We start from the raw sequence: 21,950 nt of genomic DNA, 5'->3' as shown, positions 1-21,950 counted from the left end.
GGTGTGAGTTTTTCACAGACTTCAACAGAGTGTAAAAATATTGATGGTCTAACAAATTTGACCTTTAAATTGTATTTTTTATTGGATTTGGGTTAGGTGATTAGGCTTGATTTTCTTTCTCTGAAAGCATTTGAGAGTTTCTATGTCTGTGTTTTGGATCATTGTCTTGCTAAAATGTCCACCTGGGCTTTATCTTCATCCTCCTGCTAATGTAGAGGTTGAACTGAAGCAGCTAATATTAATTTACACTCATGAAGGGCAGTAGGTTGCTGAAGAACTGCTGAGAGATTTCAGCTGCTGTCTGGGCTTTCACTGCCTTTCTACACCTCCCTTCATGTGGTAAATATTTTTCCCTGTGTCATTTAATTTTATTACACATGAAAGCATTTGTAAACGAATTAGTTTAGTTTTCTTTGCATATATGAATTTCGTTGGGTGTTACCAAAATCTGGGCAAACTTTCAAGTCAATGGCACCATATTGGTAATATGTTTCCTTAGAAAAACGGTGACATGCTCAATACTTATTTCCCCCATTGTACAAATACCCCTTAAACCACTTAAGCTCAAGTTAACTCAAAAAGAACTTAGTTTTGGTCGTATTTTTGTTCAAAATGATGTTATTTCTGTTCTTTTTTTTAATTTTATTTTGGAGTATACCTTAAGTTGTGTAAATTGACATCCCAAATACTTAAAATATTTACTCCCTTACCTCTGATTGAGCTCTAATAACCTTTGTTTTATCTCAAGGTCTTACAAGGGTTCCCAAGTTTCCTGAACTCTATGGTATATTCTCTTTCTTTTACTTCTGTCGTTTATAGATTTAGATGTGTTTTCTGAAATCAGTAGATTGTGTTTGAGCCTGTGTGTGTATAAAGCTAGAAAGCAGACTCTAATATATTCTCAGTCTTGTTTTTTCAAGTTTAATGTTGCATCCGCAAAGAATACGAATGAAGAAAGTGAGCTCTAGCTTTTGAATGGGTTTGGTTTGAGCTGTGTTTTCCAATGAAGCGGCTGGTGTCTGTTAGAGGCCAGATAGATTTATTTGACGAGTGTGAATCTGCTGGTCTTCTGTAGAGGACATCCACTTGACGTCTGACGTAAGATGGCAAATGCAGTCGTTCCTGCAGCGAGATCTTATACATAATGCATGTCCTCGAGAGTCCATTTGTAGAGTCAGCAGAATGATGAAACTGATACTGTAAACAAGAGGAAAAAAATGTTGGCTACCATAAAAAAAAAAGTGCTTTAGCACATCTCGCATATAGATGTAGTCTATTGGAAGGACATGGACAGATACATTTTGAAATGCAAATCTTTTGTTTTATTTTGTGCAAGCTAGTGCTAATATATAGTCATTAATACGTATTAATATGCACACACAGTATATATACTGATCAAGTAATTGTGCAGATTACACTGATCACAGGTCAGGAGTGGAGGGAGACAATGTTTGAGTTGTTTGTGCTTAACACAAGCTGAGTTCATTGCCAATTATCTTCTCCATTTGCACAGAATATTTTCCATTTACACAGAAAACTTGTGATTGTAGGAATAGGTTTTAAACCACAGCAGTTCGAACTGTAGTTCTGCCGAATGACTAAAAAATTATCAGAATTGATGGTAAAAAAAACTGTACATATTAGTCAAACCATTCTTCTGCAATCTTATGCCAAAAATGGTAATATGGGCAGTATTAATAGCTATAAATGTGGGAGAGGGATGATATTATGTGATTAACAATTAAATGTTGATGTTAAATCAAAATTAATTTACAAATACTTGAAAATGAAATGATTTAATGACTAACTTGCTATAGTTACAACTGAATTAATTACAAAATAACAGTATAAAATGATGAAATATGAAATAAAACATATGATATAAATTGTACCCAGCTTAAATGTAAAATTAAAGTTACCAGAGGTAGGAGAGACACAGGGGGATGGAGAGAGAGACAAAGAGAGTTAAGCTGCGGTCACACTGGGCTTTTCCTCCCATAGACTTCCATTCATACGCTCGTGAATGCGTCAGACCGGAAACGCAGGGTCATGCATCAAGTTTCGCAGTTCGCTGCGGTGCAAAGTTCAAGCTTGGTGAACTCTGACCTGCGAAATCGCATCACTTGACTGCGTGAGACCCATCGAGGATCAAAACAGGACCTCTCTGGACAGAAATTAAAAACATGGAGCAAATTGCTAGCTTTTTTAATATCTAAACATGTTGTTTAATCCCTCCCCTTTTCGCAGTGCCGTACGACAGAATTTCTCACACACAATGCCCAGTGTGATCGCAGCTTCAGCCTGATTGCAGTAGAGTCAGAGAAGATAGACTCCAGAGGAGAAGAGGAGCCAGGATGCATGATCAAGATAACCTGAACAACTGGTTTTCTAGTTGATCTTCTTAGATTAGAAAGTTTATTGTTTTAGTGCCTGACCATTCTCGTGGTCTTGTCTCGTGTGGAGTTCCATAACAGTTTTCAGGGTTTAATATTATGGAGAGATATAGCCATCCTTACATGATTAACAAAAATAAAAGTGAAATGCCATCTTTTATTTAAATGAATTAAATGGGCGGCATATTGAAAGCAGCTCCCTGATTCACTAAAATGATGTGCAAAACTAAAATTTCAACTGAGTAGACACTTTAATCAATAGATTTGCTGTTCTTCCATCCACATCAAACAGTTCAGTACCACCATCTTAAATAGTGCCTTGCATTGTATTTTTTTTTTTTGTTTTGTTTTTTTTTTTTCTTGGAATTTAATGAGCTTGATCTCAACATTTTACTTTTATTTTTCTTAATTAAATAAGTTTTTTTGTAGAAACAGTTTTTGTCTCAGACGTTAATGTGTTTTTTCTCTATTTTATTTAGATTTTTTTTCCTTTAAAATGTAATGATTTTTATAGAAACAAAGACATCATTCATTCATTCATTTTCTTTTTGGCTTAATCCCTTTATTAATCTGGGGTCACCACAGCAGAATGAACCACCAACTTATCCAGCATATGTTTTACGCAGCGGATGCCTCTCCAGCTGCAACCCATCACTGGGAAACATCCATACCCACTCATTCACACACGTTTACAATTTAATTTACTCAATTTACCTGTACCGCGTTTTTGGACTAGTGGGGGAAACCTACGCCAACATGGGGAGAACATGCAAACTCCACACCGAAATGCCATCTGACCCAGCCGAGGCTCAAACCAGCGACCTTCTTGCTGTGAAGCGAACGTGCTACCCACTGCGCCATCGTGCAGCCCAAGGAAACTAAGACATTATGAAATATTTTATTACAACTTTCAAGAAAAATGTTTCGAAAAACTTTTTCAAGAAAAATGTTGAAAATAAATGAGCTGTTTCTCAAAAACATTGAGGCTGCGTCCGAAACTGCATACTTTCATACTATACAGTACGCTAAAATCAGTATGCGAGCCGAGTACTATGTCCGAATTCATAAAATTCGAAAATCAGTATGCGAGAAGGGTTAGACGAGATTCAGAAGCGCCATCCCAAGCACGCTGTGCTATCCCATGATGCCCCGCGAGAGAATTCATGAATGGGACTGAAGCGATGCAACTGATGCAGGTAGGTCACGTAACCATGATAAAATGGCGGATGTAGTACATCCGAATTCCATTCATACTTCTCGCATTCATACTGTATAACGTACTTTTCTAACGGTTGAGTAGTACGTTTAAATTCAAATGCAGTACCTACCTTCGTAGTAGGCGGTTTCAGACGCAGCCTGACTTTTTTTCTCTAAATTAAATGAGTTTGTTCTCAATATTTTATTTAGACTTATATTTATTTATTGATTTTTTTTTTTTTTTTTATTATTATTATTTTTTTATTTCAAAACAGACTTTATGCTTCATATGTAGTATTTTTTTCTTAACACTTTTTGTAGTTTCTGAAGAAATTTAACGGGTTTAATCTTCCATCATAACGTTTTTCTTGAAATGTAACAAGTTGTTCGGAACAGTGAATAAACAATGAGTTTATTCTAATAACATTTTTGGACTTTTTTTCTTCAATTTTTTTTTTAAAACGACTTTATTTAACATTTCTGAAAAAATATATCTTGAAATTTAACTTGTTTAATCCTAAATTATATTATTTGTAATCTTGAGATGTAATCTTGAGAGTTATATGATTATAATTGCTTATTGCTTTTTTTTTATTGCGTACAGTTTACTATTAATTAAAAATTTGTTGTATTTTGTAAATATAAAGTCCCTGTCAAGTTCCCTGATCATGAAAGCGTCATTTCAGGAAATCAATTCACGAAAAACACCCACAGATATAAAGCAGTGCATGTGCTTTTTTCTGACTGCAGAACATCTGAGAGCAAGATTGTGTGGAGGCGTTCGCAGTGCTTCATAGACACGTAACCTCTCAGCTTTTCACTCCTCAGTTTGTTCATTCCTAACACTGGGTTTTTGTTCGGCATTTGAGACTGTTCATATTTCACCCCGTGTTAGTAATTATAGCTCGTAGTCAATAAGATTTCACTCTGGACATTTGTAAACTGTGCCTCACTTTACTATTTGCATATTTATGGCTTTAATGATATTGATTTAGGTGTTTATTTCAGATGCTGAACAGGTTTACCTTCTGTGGATATTCAGAGAGCATGAATATTTAATGAGGTTTTCTGAGGCAGTGTTTTTGATTGGGTGGTTTTCGATTCTTTTATTTATAATACATATTAAACAGAAAAATCTTTATTTTATTTTTTATTTTATTTTACATTTGACCAAATTTGTTTTTGTCTCCCATCTTTTTTTTTTTATTTTTTTTTATCTATTTCTTTACACAGGTGTTGCACATTTAGATGTGGATATTATGGTGTTTGCTTTACTTCATGCCTCGTTAAGCTGTGTTGACTGTCTCAGTTGGCCCTGACTTTTCTATTTGTTTATCTTAGATTATGTTATTCTTATTTAAAAAAAATATATATTTTTCTGTTATGTTGTTATGGCCCATCAAGAGCTGGCTATAACAAATGGGGGCTTGTCCGGGATACAAACGCTTTTTTCAAGGAAGTTTATACTTGTTTATGATGAACTAGAAGTGGCATCTCTTGTTAGTTATTATTATTATTATTATTATTATTATTATTATTATTATTATTATTATTATTATTATTATTATTATTATTATATTGTTTTTTGCGTTTCTTTATCTGTTTTTTGAGTGGTGCACAGGTGTTGCTTATTTAGAGGTGGATATAAACAGCATTTGTTTATGAGGCGAATGATTGTTGACCCTTCCATTTGGCCCTGACTCTTCATTGATCTCATGTTATTCTTATTTCAAAATAAATGTTATCTTGTCCATTGTGTTATTATGGTCCGTCAAGAGCCGGCTGTAAAAATTGGGGGCTTGTCTGGGATACATACGTTTTTTCCAAGGAAGTTTGTTTGTTTATGATGAAAATTAGAAGTGGCAACTCTTGTTAATTTTTGTTATTATTATATAGTTTTTTTTTACATTTATTTGTTTTTGATTGGTCCACAGCTGCCACACAATTAGATGCAGAAATAAACAGCGTTCTTTTTTGGGGGCAAATGGTTAATTGTGTTGACAATCCCATTTGGCCCTGACTCTTCTTTTCATTTATCTTATATTATTTATGTTATTCCTATTTCAAATTAAATGCTATTTTGTTTATGATGAAAACAAGAAGTGGCATCTCTTGCTAGTTTTAATTTTTATTATTATTATTATTATTATTATAATATTGTTTTTTTACATTTCTTTTTCTGTTTTTTGATTGGTACACAGGTGTCGCTTATTTAGATGCGAATATAAACAGCATTTGTTTGTGAGGCGAATGATTGTGTTGACCATCTCATTTGGCCCTGAATCAGGAAATCACAAATATCATTATGAGAATATAGTACGATATAAATGTTTAGGTTTATTGTTATTTTTATTGCTGTTTTTATTAATATTTATTTTTTTAAATGTTTAGGTGCAAGTATAAAAAACATTTTTTTTTTTAGTTTTGCTTGGTCCAATTTACATACCGAAGGAACTGAAACTAAAATAAAAATGAAATATGTAAATGTAAAAAAAAACACTAAAACAGCAAAGTTACTAATACTTTTATTAAGAATAATTTACCAGAAATAAATTATTATTATTATTATTATTATTATTATTATTATTATTATTATTATTATTATTATTATTATTATCATCATCATCATCATCATCATTATTATTATTTATAATCATTCATTATTTAACATCATTTATTATTATTTATCATCATTTATTATTTATCTGTTGTTGTTGTTGTTGTTGTATTATTATTATCATTTATTGTTAATATTATTATTATCTATTATTATTGTTGTTGCTGTTTTTATTATAACTATTGATATTATTATTATTATTATTATTATTATTATTATTTCTAATTATTATTATTATTATTATTATTAATTATTCACTTCAATATATTACTTACAAGTGACATTTTGTGGTGTTATCTTAAATTAAATGTACAGTTAAATTAAAATAATCTGAATTATCAAATGCAGAACTAATAATCTGAAATAATCAGAACTCCTCTATACTCACTATAAGAACCTTATTCCACAGATGAAACATTGCTTGATGTACAGATGTTTTTAAAGTGTCGAACATGTCTTAAAATGGAAGAATCACCCATAAACATTCAAAAAGCCATTGCATCAAAAGCCAAACACAGTATAAAAACCAATATTACTCTCCTTCAGCTCAGCGTCCAGTATAAAGCTGCTAATCTCCAGTGTAATGAATGTGACCATCAGAGCTGCTATCGTTAATGCAGTGTGTGTGTTATGAAGTGAAAGCAGGCAGGTGTAACACTGCAGCTTTGATTCAGAGTCCCGCTGGGCTCTTCTGTCATCTGCAAACCTGTAAATGTCAGCCATTATTTAGACTCGCGCGCCGCTCATCGACTTCCTGCCACTCCTGATGAATTAGCAGGCGGCAATTATGTGGAGTGTTTCATCTTAATCAATTTACAACAAGTTTAAGCGACTGGAGACGCCGTCGTTAAGTGGAGATCTGAGAAAATGAACACTTGACCTGCCTCGCTATTCACAAAGACACATGCAAGGGGAAAAATGAGCAGGAAAGGTGTTTTTTTTTTTTTTTTTTTCATTTTTCTGTTGTGATCTCCATTGGTTTACCTTGTGCACAAACATGGCCGACAGCGTCAATCCTAATCTTATCCCATATCTTCACACTCCTGCAGGAGGATCCAGCTGCCCGAACACCAGCGCGTTACAGCAGGTGCGTAACTGTAATGAGCATGCATGTGTGGTGTACCACTGGCAGACGGGACCCTGGAGCCTCTGTGTGGAGGACGGTACCTCCTCCAGCCTCAACAGCTCCTCCGGCAGCGCAGACAGAGCCTCCTGCACCGCTGGCATCCAAACACGCAAGGTCATCTGCGTCAAGGTCAACGTCGGACAGGTGCCACCCAAAAAGTAAGATCTAGTTTTTTCTTTCTCTGAGAAAGTCTGTATGCAAATGAGCTCTCGTTTGATTGGCTGATCTCTTTTGCGTGTGAGATGAGTAACTGTGAATGTATGTCCCAAAGAAAGATGTAGTTTTTGCTCTTACTTTGAGAATGTCTGTATATGCAAATGAGCTCTCGTTTGATTGGCTGATCTTTTTGTGTGTGAAATCAGTAACTGTGAATATTTGTGACCGAGAAAAAAAGATGATGTCATTTTTGTTTCATCTCTAAAATAGTCTGTATGCAAATGAGCTCTCATTTGATTGGCTGATCTTTTTGCGTGTGAAATCAGTAACTGAATACTTGTGACGAAGATGTCATCTTTGTTCTTCCTCTAAGAAAGTCTGTATGCAAATGAGCTCTTATTTGATTGGGTGATCTTCTTGCATGCGAAATCAATAACTTAAATAATATTTGTGAGAGTCTATGCAAATGAGCTCTTATTTGATTGGCTGATCTTATTGGATGCAAAATTAATAACTGAATATTTGTGAGAGTCTGTATGCAAATGGCTCTCATTTGATTGGCTGATCTTTATGTTTTTGCGTGTGAAATCAGTAAATGTGAATATTTGTGACACATATGTCGGCTACGTCCGAAATCGCATACTTCCATACTCTATAGTACACTAAAATCAGTATGCAAGTTGATTAGTATGTCCGAATTCATAGTTCGAAAAACAGTATGCAAGAAGTTCCCAGATGACCTACTACTTTTGGTGAGATTCTGAAGTGCGCATCCCATGCACAAATTCATGAACGGGAGTGAAGCGACACAACTGACGCGGGTAGGTCGCGTGATCATAGCTGCATCCCAAATGGCACACTATTCACTCATGCACTCTGTACTTATGCACTTACACACTCAACAGCACAGTACATGCATGTAGTGTCGCCTCAAATAGAGCACTAATGTTTTTTTACTAATCGTAAATTTACACCATTTCCCTGATTATGTTTGACGATTGCCAAATTAGTGAATATATGACCAAACTATCAAATAATACCTGCCATGAGTATAACCTCATTCACCATCGGGAGGCGCTATAATCACTCTCGTAAGAGAAATTGGCTTTCACCATTCAAAATAAATAGTTATCCAACATGTGCTGAGGGCTCCGCCCCTTCCGCTATGTGAGCAATGCTGTCGCCATTGAGTGCATGAAGTGTCCAACGTTCCACACTTATTTTTAGCGGTTGAATAAGTGCATCATCCAGGTAATTAAAAACCAGTTAAACTCCACGGACCCGGTACCGATAACTTTTGCATAGATTATGGTAGAGACATTTTTCTTTGTTCCTATGATTACAGACATGTGCAGGAACCACCAAAATTAATTACAGCAAGCTAGACCACACAGAACCTAAAAGGTACACTTTCAAATTTGAGTTTATAAAAAAAATACAAAAAGCGCCTCTTTTTTTAGGTGTTTATTATAACACACACAACATATACAGTTATTTAAACACTTTCAATAGTGTTTTATGAAAATTCAAAGGGTTTTCTTTAAAATGATACCAAATTTTTGCGTTTACTCCTCTGCATGTGGATTTGGGAAGCTTTATATTTGGGTAGGCAAAATCCAGACAGAAATCCCAAAATAACAATGGAGTTTAACTGGTTAAAGTGCACTAATTATTTTTAGAGTTTTCAGTGTGAACGTACTACTTATACTATTCATACTACAAAATGACATAGAATAATGCACAAGTATGCAATTTGTGATGCAACCCATGACAAAATGGCGGAAGTAGTACAAGTTCCCTTTATACTGCTCACATTCATACTGTATAGAATGTACTTTTTTTTATGGCCGAGTAGTACGTTTAAATTCAAATGCAGTACCTACCGAGTAGTAGGTGGTTTTGGGCGCTGTCATCGTCTTTGTTCTTTCTCTGAGAAAGTCTGTATGCGAATAAGCTCTAGTTTTCTTTGGTTGATCTTTTTGAGTGTGAAATCAGTAACTGAATATTACACGAACGACATGACCCAAAAAACTGTTTTAGATATAATTTTATCATTCTCTGTGTTTTTAATTTAATATGAATTAATTAGTAAATTTTTCAAATGAATGTAGCTTTTCTACATAAGGCTAATATGTAGTATTTTAGCTAATTATGATAATATTTTTTCTTCTGGAGAAAGACTTATTTTATTTTGGCTAGAAAATAAGTTTGAGCATTTTTTTTTATATTTTAAAAATCCATTTTACGGTCAAAATGATTAGCCCCTTTAAACTATATTTGTTTCGAAAGTCTACAGAACATACCATCGTACCATACAACATACCATACAATAACTTGCCTAATTATCCTAACCTGCCTAGTTCAGCCTTTAAATGTCACTTTAAGCTGAATACTAGTATGTTGAAAAATGTCTAGTCAAATATTATTTACTGTCATCATGGCAAAGATAAAATAAATCAGTTATTAGAAATAAGTAGCGGGAGGGTTGGGGGGGGGGGGGGGGGGGGCTAATAATTCTGACTTCAACTTTGTGTGTATATGTGTGTGTATATGTATATATATATATATATATATATATATATATATATATATATATATATGTATATATATATATATATATATATATATGTATATATATATATATATGTATATATATATATATATATGTATATATATATATATATATATATATGTATATGTGTGTGTGTGTGTGTGTGTGTGTGTGTGTGTGTGTGTGTATATATATATATATATATATATATATATATATATATATATATATATATACATACATACTAAACAAAACTTATATTATATACTAATATACTAATTATTAAATACTATATACTAATCTTCACAGTTTTATTAATATCTGCATTCCGAAGGATATTACAGAGAGATTTGTTCATACATAATTTGTCTGAAAGCATACATATTATTCTACAAATAATTGTACAAAATTAGTTTCCTGTCTGTTCGCTCTAACTTCTGAAGTATGGAGAGACAAAAAAAGAGGTTCTCAATTCCATTTGACTCAACATTTGAATCAATTTTTTTTCTATAAAAGTATGCAAATTAGCACATATTGATTTAAGTAATTTAAGCAATTTGCATACAACATTCTAGAAACATGTAATACAAAGCATGTGCAATTCTAAATGTAATCGAGCAACTTGGGAAATACAATGATAATTATCAGTTCATTTCTTGAAGGACAGACTTTATGACGTCTCCATCTGTGTGATGTTTCAGTATGAGTGTTGTTTTTGAGTGTCAGACTGTATTTGCTGTATACAGATGTCTGCTCACAAACCCTATCACTCTACTGCAGGCAGACGAGCTGCTGAAAGCTCAATAAACACAGAGTCACAAACAGGCTAATTAGCACAGTCATTTTCAGACTGTCTAATTTGCCATTGATGATAATAGCAGTAATTAAGAGGGTTTGATTCTTTAATGCAATTGAATCAGCACTAGATGAGGGTTCTCTTGAGGCTTAGCACAAACAAAAGCCCCTAAAAATACATCATTGATCCACTTAGACATTGTCGTCCTGACAGTCCTTTGTGGAAAGAGCGGCAGAGGGATTTTGGCATTGACAAATTGGGGATTAGCTAATATAATGAATGGCATTTTCCATTCGCTCTTTAATAGTACGAAGTAGAACATTTTTTGGTTCTCATAAAAAAATAATAATTTTCATAAACTCTGTAGTCACTGTTTTGTACAGTTTTACTTATTAAAAAGACATTAAGTTTTTATTATTTTCACAAATTGACTTTTAAATTTTCACAATTGCTAGTAATTTTAGCAAATAAATAATTGCATGACAAGTAGAACGACATGGAAAGCTTTTTTTTTGTTTGTTTGTTTTTGTTATAAAACTTTTATTTATTTATTTTATTATTTATTTATTTATAAAATCACAGACTGTAAAAGATATGGATGTAGTATCCATGACATCACCCATAGGTTTCTGAAGAACGCAAAAGAAGCTACAAGTAGGTGTGGCCAATCGTCGCCATTTTGTTCGCACGTCATCACATCGACCATGGGATACCAAACAAGGGCAAAGAGGCGGAGTGTGACCGGAACTACAGATGCCTACTAGAATTTTGCTTACATGGGCTTTTCTTTTGGAGAAACGCTTCATATTTCATTACCTGCGACTCGTTTGTGTTCTGACCACATGTGCTTGGTTGTATACTATATCAGTAAAGTATACATTCATATACATACATCAAATACATTTATAGGGATGGTATAAGTATATCATTTCACTCACCTGGAAAATGGAGGCCACGTGAATGGTTTGTGAGCACAATTAGGAGCACACAGCATGCCATATCACCTGATAATTGTAGGAAATAATTCTAAAAGGCAATTAACTGTGTAAAGCCACAAAAAATCAACACAAAAATCTGATGTATATGCCGAGTTCAGCGGCTTATCAGCTGGAATCAGCTGAGGTGACGAGACTGCGACCAGCGAGACCTACCTGTCACTCAAATGGCCACGCCCTTAATTATGCAGACTTAATATAACCTTATATGAAGGAAATGGATGAGTTATAAAAAAAAATTAGCCCCCTCACAGTTGTCATGAAGGGTAATAATAGTTATATGAACCAAAATTGTTCTTTGTACCAGGCTGTAAACACCTTTTTTTCTGCTGTAAAGTTGGCCATTTTAACAGTGGGCTCAATAGAAAATTTGCTCTATTATGGAACCAGGACATATTAGAAATTAGTTATGAAAACTATTATGTTTAGAAATGTGTTGAAAAAAATCTTCTCCTTAAATGGAAATTGGTCAAAAACATATATATGGGTGCTAATAATTCTGACTTCATCTGTATATAATAAATTCAGAAGTGAATTTTCTACATTCTGATAACAAACATGTCTATTCTTTGCAATAGCACGCATTATCATGCTCGGTGAGATCAGAAATTTGTATGACAAAAGCTTAAACGGTGAATATTGATCTTATTTACATGCAGTTGTCACCCCCACAAAACTTTGTAGATTTTACATAGCTTTATAGGCATTTGATGTGATCCAAAACAAAATAAAAATTCACGTCCTCGCTCAGACCTGCATTTCATTTGGAATATCTTGTTTAGTCGTGCTTGGAGTAGATCATAAATGCGCTCAGATGTCATGTTTTGGCCCAGGTCTGGAGCAGGCAGATTTGATGCTAGTTTTGCTGCCCAGAGCAGCTTTGTGTCAGTCACAGCATCAGGCTGAGAAAAAAACTTCACAATCATGCAGACAGACATGTTAAAGCTCAGAGCCTGAACCTTTGATGCACTTCACAGTTACTGACAACTGCTGTTGCCATTCTTTTATCTCTCACTCTGACAGTTTGGAAAGGCTAGTTGTTTTTTGAGGCTTTTTAGGATACTTATCTTGCCTATATATTGAAGCAAAATTGTCAAGAGTTTGTACCCTTCCACTATCATGGAAAAAGTATGAGATAGAGGAGACTGTAATTCTGTATTCTGTATTCTGCACACTATTCAGCATCATATTTGGTTACAATTAGATCTCTTTTTTTGTTTTTGTGTAATTTAGATTTGACATTTTATCAGTGACAATTTTATTATGTATTTGTGTACACGCTTAATTGCAATTCATTTGGCTCTATAATGAGTCAGTGCTGTAAATGCTAACTAAAATGAATTTTCAGTAACTGGAATGTTTTATTAGCTGATCTCTAGGAGAGTCCTGCATACCCAAACACATTTACACTGACCTGATTTATCTATCTTTTTTTGATAGTGAAAAATGTTATGCAGTTATATATGTTGACATGATGTGTGTGTATGTATGTATGTATGTATGTATGTGTGTGTATGTATTTATTTATATATACTGTATGTGTATATATATATATATATATATATATATATATATATATATATATATATATATATATATATATATATATACACATACATACATACATACATACATACATACATACATACATATATACATATACATATACCTACATACATATATATATATATATATATATATATATATATATATATATATATATATATATATATATATATATATACACATACATACATACATATATACATATACCTACATACATATATATATATATATATATATATATATATATATACATATACATATACATATACATATACATATATATATATATATATATATATATATATATATATATATATATATATATATATATATATATATATATATATATATATATACAGCTTAGTGACATTTAAAGGCTTAACTAGGTTAATTACGTTAACTGGGCAGGTTAGGGTAATTAGGCAAGTTATTGTATAACGATGGTTTGCTCTGTAGACTATCGAAAAAAAAATTTGCTTAAAGGGGCTAAAAATTTTGACCTTAAAATGGTTTTCAAAAAATTAAAAACTGCTTTTATTATAGCTGAAATAAAACAAATAAGACTTTCTCCAGAAGAGAAAATATTATCAGACATATTGTGAAAATTTCCTTGCTCTGTTAAACATAATTTGGGAAATATTTAAAAAGAAAAAAAAAATTCAAAGACTTCAACTGTGTGAATACATACATACACCATGTCTCAAAAAAATCCAAGCAAAATTCTGTCAGAATTTCATCAAAATACCTTCAACTTTAATTATATTTTGTAATTAGATGGCAAATAGATAAATTTCTATGATACCTATACGTTTTCCCCCTCACCTGATTTATATCACCACATGACCTTGTTAAACAATGATAAACCCAAATATTGACAGAACGTTTCTATTTTATAACTTGAACACACAGAAATAAAGCAACATTTACATATTGTAGTCATTAATTGGCAGACTCCTGTTATTACTGTCGGACAGTGTGATGGGTGAGTGGTGCATCATCTTGGTGCAGTACGTTCAACAGTGGTGATATTTTCAGCAGTACTGGCAGTGCGTCGACGACCAGATTTGCTTCTCTGGTGGGACATCCTGATCCAGTGCGATCAATTTTCGCCAACAAGTAATCCAATCCACCTTTTGTCCAGTTTTTAGTCGGAAATTCCTGAAGAAAACGTGAAGCACTGTAGCCTTTCAGTTCTCGTAGACCTTTGATCAAACGCTTATCTTCATTCCAAAACACCATTTTTATTTAAGCCTTACGCAGCTAAAAATAAATGTCATTATTACGTCTTCTCCAAGGAAAGTAAATAAAAGGATTATTCTAATGCATAGACTGTGCTGTTATTCCTATACGAAGTTTGGTCATTCTTATTCCTGTATTTCGATAAGCAGTCTTATTTTTGTATGATATATTATAGCTTGGGGATTCTTTTTGAGCCATATATATAGTTCAGAATAAGCTGTTACCTCTATAAAAATATTAATAAACCTCTGACAGAAAGTTACCTGATCTCCAGGTGAGCCGTGCACTCATATCTGTTTTTATTGCATATTATATTTTATCATATATATGATCATGTCCATCCATCCTTTGTTCTATGTATAAATGTTGCAGTTGTTCAATCCCAATCTCCAGTAGACCCCTGCACACCCATAACATCAACTTATTATTGAAAGTGTAACTATATATGTTACTATATCACTGTTGACACATTGTTGCTATTTAGGCTACACTTTTGAATATTTTCATATTTATTTCATTAGAAAGGAGCTTTAATTTGTTTGAAGAGCAATTATGGTTGTCTTAATCTGGTCGCAGTGCTTATCAGGTCAAAAAAGTTTGTTAAAGGAATATCCTAATAGATGTTAGATTAACAGTGAGCAAATGGTGTTATAGCAGTTTCACTGGAAACTCTGAGCTATTTAAGTGAAACCTTTAAGGAAATGTGATCCCATTATTAAAAAATAAAGACAACTTTGAGAGGGAAGACAAACAATGAATTTGTCCTTCCTTTTGGTAGATTGTATTTTACTGTTAAAACATTACCAAGCTCTATTGCAGTCCAATCTTTTCTGTTTGCAACAATAACACGTTTTAATTTTTAATTTTACATTTTCATATATGACAAATTGGTGTAAACATTTACACTCTTAACCAATTATAGCAGGTGCGGATAGCTATTTTAGCTGTTAAATAGTTGAGAATGAGCTATTGCATGTCTTGAAATGTTGCTAATGCTCTGTCAGAAATCTTCCCAATCTCCAGGAGAGCCTTGCATACCCACACAGGAATATTTTCTGTAGCAGGATTTTCCACATGAGGTGCTGGAATTATGAATAAATGCAGTACCAATAGATGCATGTCATGTCTATCTATCTTTCTTTCGATCCATCCATTGTACTAGCTTAAATATAGTTGAAAATGAGCCATTGCTATTTTTGAAATGTTGCTAATGTTCTGTCAGAAATATACCCAATCTCCAGGAGAGCCCTGCACACCCAAACAAAATGTGCATCACTGGCAGGATTTACACTTTCTGGTACTGGTATTATGAAAACAATGTAATACCACTAAGAGATACGTGCAATTTCTATATATCCAGTAGGCATGTGACAAGATCTTGTATGACGAGATCTTGCGAGATTAAATCGCAACAAGATTTCTCATCGAGGTGAAAAGTGGTCTAGTGAGTTCTGATGTTATGATGCGTGAGGGTGAATTTAGCACTGATGATTGGAGGCAGGATTGGAACTGCAAATCAAGTACTTTGCACACACCTGGCAACCCAGGCTGGCTTTAGAGTTGCGCGTGTCACTCAGTTGAGCGGGTGAGTGTGACATAACCGCTTTTTTTTTCCCACCAGAGTTCAGCGGCTGCCACGTCCAACTGCAGCCGCACACATTAACCATGCGATAGAATAGCACTTTAGATATGCTAAAAGCCATAACAGTCGTGAACACAAATGGAATTAAGGCATGTGGAGTATTCCTAATTCAGTTGCATTATTGCTGTGCAGTACAGAAATGTAAAGACCGTAATCAAACTATTAACATCGTGAAGGACTTTTAGCCACATTTTGCGGTAGGACAAACACACACGGCTGTTTAACACTTTTTAAATTCATTGGTTTGACACTATTGTCTGCATCTACTGTGTCAGTAAAATACCACAGACACACATCTCCGCGAGACTCATCACATCATCATCACCGAACACACGTTTATGCTTACGTTTTTATTACATTCGGCGAGTGGTATTAAATTACATTAAATCAACTATCTCTTATCAGTCCTTACTTCATTGTCACATCCAGTAGGTACTGGATGTGACAATGAGGTAAGGACTGATAGGAGAGAGTTGTGTTAGTGTACTTTAACTGCTAGAAATTTCATTAATTTGTGGAAGGGAGTTTGATTTCTTATGTGAAATCAGTCAGTATAGAGCTAAATATTTTGCTGTGTTGGCATGTCCTTTACGGCATACAATTATTTGAAATAGTAATAAAATACCTTACATTTTTTTTTAGTTGAAAAAAAAATAAATTTTCTTTATTTTTTTTATTAAAAAATAAATTTGTTTGTATAGCGCTTTTACAACGTAGATTGCGTTAAAGCAGCTTCACATAGAAGTTCTAGTAGATTAAAGCGGTGTCCGTTCAATTTTCAGAGTTGAAGTTCAGTTCGGTTTAGGTCAGTTCAGTGTGGTTTAAAATTCACTGCTGAAAGTCTAAACACTGAAGAGCAAATCCATCGATGCACACCTCTACAAGTTCCGAACCATGCAAGCCAGTGGCGACAGCGGCGAGGAAAAAACTTCACCAATTAGCGAAAGTGAAGAATTAAAAAACCTTGAGAGAAACCAGGCTCAGTTGGGCACGACCATTTCTCCTCTGGCCAAACGTCTTGTGCAGAGCTGCAGTCTAGGTGCCGTAGGCTGGAGAAGCTGGATGTCAGCGAGACTTGTCTGTCCCTGGAGCATCACAGGAATCAGTCTCATGCTCTCCACTCCTCCATGACCACCACAGCAGCTGCTCAGGATACGGCCTGGTCCGGGATTATGGAAACCTTGGGATAATCTCTTCACAGGTCTTGGATCACATCAGTGGCGCTGCATAATCTCTAGGGGCTTCGGGATGAGTATCCCCAGGTGGAAATAGAAAATAAAGAGAACAATTAGCGTAGCTGCTGCTAATAGTGTATGGAAACGAGATGTGTGGAGCACATTCATGCATCATACCGCTATGTGATGCACTGAGTGTATACTTTACTAAAAAGATAGGTCTTTAATACATCTTTGAATTGCGAGTGTGTCTGAGCCTCAATATCAGGAAGGCTATTCCAGAGTTTAGGAGCGACTTCTTTTACTTGACTTTGCTATTCTAGGTACTACCAGAAGCCCTGAGTTTTAAGATCTTAAAGAGCGAGTTGGATTGTACCAAGACAGGTGGTTGGTTGGATGAACAGGAGCTAGATTATTTAAAGCTTTATAGGTAAGAAGCAATATTTTAAAATCAATACGAAACTTAACAGGCAGCCAGTGTAAGGAGGATAAAGTTGGGGTGATATGATCATATTTTCTAGACCTTGTAGGTACCCTGGCAGCTGCATTTTGTACTAATTGAAGTTTGTTAATAGAGGATTCTGGGCAGCCAGTGAACAGAGCATTACAGTAATCCATTCTAGAAGTCATAAAAGCATGAACTAGCTTTTCTGCATCTGAGATGGATATCATATTTTGTACTTCTCAGATGAAAGAAGGCAGTTTTTGTGACATGGGAGATATATTTTCAAAAGTTAAGTTGCTGTCTAATATAACACCCAGATCTTTTATAGTAAAGCTAACGCTAACTTTGTATTGTGAGATCTGCTGTGTACAGGATTTAGGCTCAATAATTCATACATTAGCAAATATTTTGCTAATAATTAAAATTATATATAAAAAGATTATTTCCCATTCACATATTAGCAAAACATTTTGCTATATGTTTGCATGTCCTTTACTGCATGGAATTCATTAAAATAGAAGTAAAATTTGTGTGAGCATTTTAATTTTTAATTTTTATTTTTTCAGTTGAATAGAATAAATTCATATATTTCATCATTGAGGATTTTCTTTAAAATAGGTTTAAAATCTTGTCACGTCTTGTTCTCGTGAACCCAATCTCATGTCTCATCTCTTGGAGAAGGCGTCTCGTCACACCCCTGATATCCATCCATCCATCATTCCATCAAAACAAAGTTAAAAATGAACCCTTTTCGTTTTCGAAATGTTGCTTATGTTCGGTCCGAATTTTACTCAATCTCCAGGAGAGCCCTGCACACTCAAACTAGATTTGTATCCCTGGCAGGATTAAAATTTTCTTGGATATCTATCCATCAATCCAATTATTCTACCTTTTTATTATTTAGTTGTACAGTGCTTGGCATAAGAGTACACCCCCTTTTGAAAATGATAATTTTTAGCAATTTCTTTGTAAATATAGGCAATCATTTTTGGTGCATTTAAACAAAATGGCTGTACTAAACCTTTATACATTTAAATAAGAGTTTGGTCACCTAACGTCTATAGTGATAAAAAGCTGATAGAATTAAATTCAAACAAGTTATTGCAAATTTTCTTTATTTTTTATATATTTTTTTTACATTTCCTTGAATTTATTTTTTATTTTTTCCCCTGCTTTACTAAAAAGTTGTTTAATATTTTCCCCCAACATATTAATTTGGGTGTACACATTTTTGGGCTGTGATCTTAATTTAGCATTGGTACTGACTAATCTATTGTATGTGCACAAATGTATTATTGTAAACATCTTATAGAAAATACTAATTTAAAAGAGAGATCTATTAGGGGTGTGCTCATTTATCCTGAGCACTGAATTGAGAATGAGCCACTGCATGTCTTAAAATGTTGCTAATGCCCAATCTGGAAGTTACCCAATCTCCATGTGAGCCAGATATGCTTCTCTGGTGGGATTTACTTATTCTGGTATTCATAAAACAAATAAATCAGCCTTGCGTATCTGTTGCTTCACTATGTAGTTGCAGCTTTGCAGCTCTCATGAAACACGGAGCACATGGCGACTCCTTTCACAGAGCTTGGAGGATTAGATCAAAGATCAGATTACCGAATGTCCCTCTGCTGGACCGTCGCATCGATGTTTATCTTTATCCGGGGCAATTCAGCCGAGCTGGAGCAGTGCTTAAATAACAGGAGCAGATTAAAACTGACCTCCGACGATCTTGGATTGAGGAGCTGCAGCAGTGATAAAAGAAGAGTATTACGCTGTGACTGACAACTGTAACAGAATGTGAGGCCTTATCTGTTTTGTCTGGCTGGTACATAATGCAATTGTGGAGCAGGACAAATATGATTGGTAAAAAAGAAGCATTGTTGTGATACAGATGTTGCCATGCTCAGCAAGGATTCTGATGTAAGCCGTTGTACAGAGTTGGGGTGGACAATATTACTAATACAGATATAGCCAGATACCTTGATATTTTTCATTCTTTTGGTAATTATCTAGTAATCTAGAAATATGTTAGCAACCCGCCAAAATATGCTAGCCAAATTCCATAACATGCAAATATACTAAAACATGCTAACGACTTGCTAAAACGAATAATGATGAAATAATGCTAATATGTGATAACAAATATGCTAGTAATTTGTTAAAACGTTAGCGAATTATCAACAATCAATATCCATATTTTTTCAGTTGTTTTTGTACATTTTTAACATATTTCATGCTAGTAATGTGTTAGCACCTGAGAAATCTGCGAGCAACATTAAACGCTGTTAAAACACATTATGAAAATGCTAGCGCATCACAAAACATGCTAGTAACTAGTAAAAACATCGACAACATACTCAACATGTTAAAACATACAATTAATCTGTTACAGGCTAGCAATATGCATATTAATAAAACATGTTAGCAACATGTATGCTATTAACCAGAACATTAGCATATCTATCTATCTATGTCATGTCTGTCTGTCTGTCTGTCTATGTATTTATGTATCTGTATCATATCTATGAATCGCATCTATCTATCTATCTATCTATCTATCTATCTATCTATCTATCTATCTATCTATCTATCTATCTATCTATCTATCTATCTATCTATCTATCTATCTATCTATCTATCTATCTATCTATCTATCTATCGTATTGTATGGTGACGTATCATATTGCATCACATCAAATCTATCTATCATATCACGATAAGTGTTGTCGTATCATATTTATCATATCTATCGTATCTGTCTATCATATGTATCGTATCATATCTATCGTATTTATCGTGTTGTATCATATCTATCAATCTATCTATCTGGCTATCTTATCGTACTGTATCATATCTACCGATTGTATTTATTGTCATATTCATCTATCTATCTATCTATCTATCTATCTATCTATCTATCTATCTATCTATCTATCTATCTATCTATCTATCTATCTATCTATCTATCTATCTATCTATCTATCTATTTATTCAATTCAATTCACCTTTGTTTGTATAGCGCTTATACAATGTAGATTGTGTCAAAGCAGCTTCACATAAAAGGTCACAGTAAATAGGAACAGTGTAGTTCAGTTTGTAGTGTTTAAGTTCAGTTCAGTTGAGCTCAGTTCAGTGTGGTTTAATAATCACTACTGAGAGTCCAAATACTGAAGAGCAAATCCAACGATGCGCAGCTCTATAGATCCTGAACCATGCAAGCCAGTGGCGACAGCGGAGAGGGAAAAAAAACTTCACTAAATGGCGAAAGTGAAGAAAAAAAACCTTGAGAGAAACCAGGTTCAGTTGGGCACGACCATTTTAATTTCTCCGCTGGCCAAACGTCTTGTGCAGAGCTGCAGTCTCAGTGGCGGAGGCTGGAAGCTGGCCTCAGCGAAGACTCGTCTGTCTCTGGAGCGTCATAGGAAACAGTCTCATGTTCTCCACTCTTCCATGACCATCGCAGTAGTTGTTCAGGATTCGGCCAGGTCCAGGATATGGAAACCTTGGGATCATCTCGTCGTTGGTCTTGGATCGAATCAGTAACTCTGCATAGTCTGAGGGCCTCGGGAAGAGTATCCCCAGGCGGAAATGGAGAATAAAGAAAATAATTAGCGTAGCTGATGTTCACAGTGTATATCAACAAGATGCATAACCTGTGTGGAAGTGTATGCTTTACTGAACAGATAGGTCTTTAATCTAGTTTTGAATTGGGAGAGTGTGTCTGAGCCTCGGACGTTATCAGGAAGGCTATTCCAGAGTTTAGGAGCTATAAATGAGAAGGCTCGACCTCCTTTACTCGACTTTGCTATTCTAGGTACTACCAGAAGCCCTGAGTTTTGAGATCTTAAAGAGCGAGTTGGATTGTAGCGAGACAGAAGATTGGTTAGATAAGCAGGAGCTAGATTATTTAAAGCTTTATATGTAAGAAGCAATATTTTAAATTCAATACGAAACTTAACAGGCAGCCAGTGTAAGGAGGATAAAATTGGGGTGATGTGATCAAATTTTCTAGACCTGGTTAGAACTCTGGCAGCTGCATTTTGTAC

General features: G+C 34.3%; 1 protein-coding gene across 1 annotated transcript in view; it reads left to right on the top strand.

The window, feature by feature from the left end:
- LOC130243047 (thrombospondin type-1 domain-containing protein 7A) overlaps window positions 1–21,950 on the top strand; it is a 163,355-nt gene that overhangs the window by 63,252 nt on the left and 78,153 nt on the right. Inside the window, exons 10-11 of the mRNA XM_056475082.1 lie at window positions 749–784; window positions 7,257–7,491. Of these exons, the coding sequence (XP_056331057.1) occupies window positions 749–784; window positions 7,257–7,491 (271 nt within the window). The remainder of the gene's footprint in view (window positions 1–748; window positions 785–7,256; window positions 7,492–21,950) is intronic.

This window comes from Danio aesculapii, chromosome 16, assembly GCF_903798145.1.
Source record: "Danio aesculapii chromosome 16, fDanAes4.1, whole genome shotgun sequence".
In the NCBI taxonomy this organism is placed as follows: domain Eukaryota; kingdom Metazoa; phylum Chordata; class Actinopteri; order Cypriniformes; family Danionidae; genus Danio; species Danio aesculapii.
Note: the sequence above shows the minus strand (reverse complement) of the source record. Positions and strands in the feature narration are given on the sequence as shown.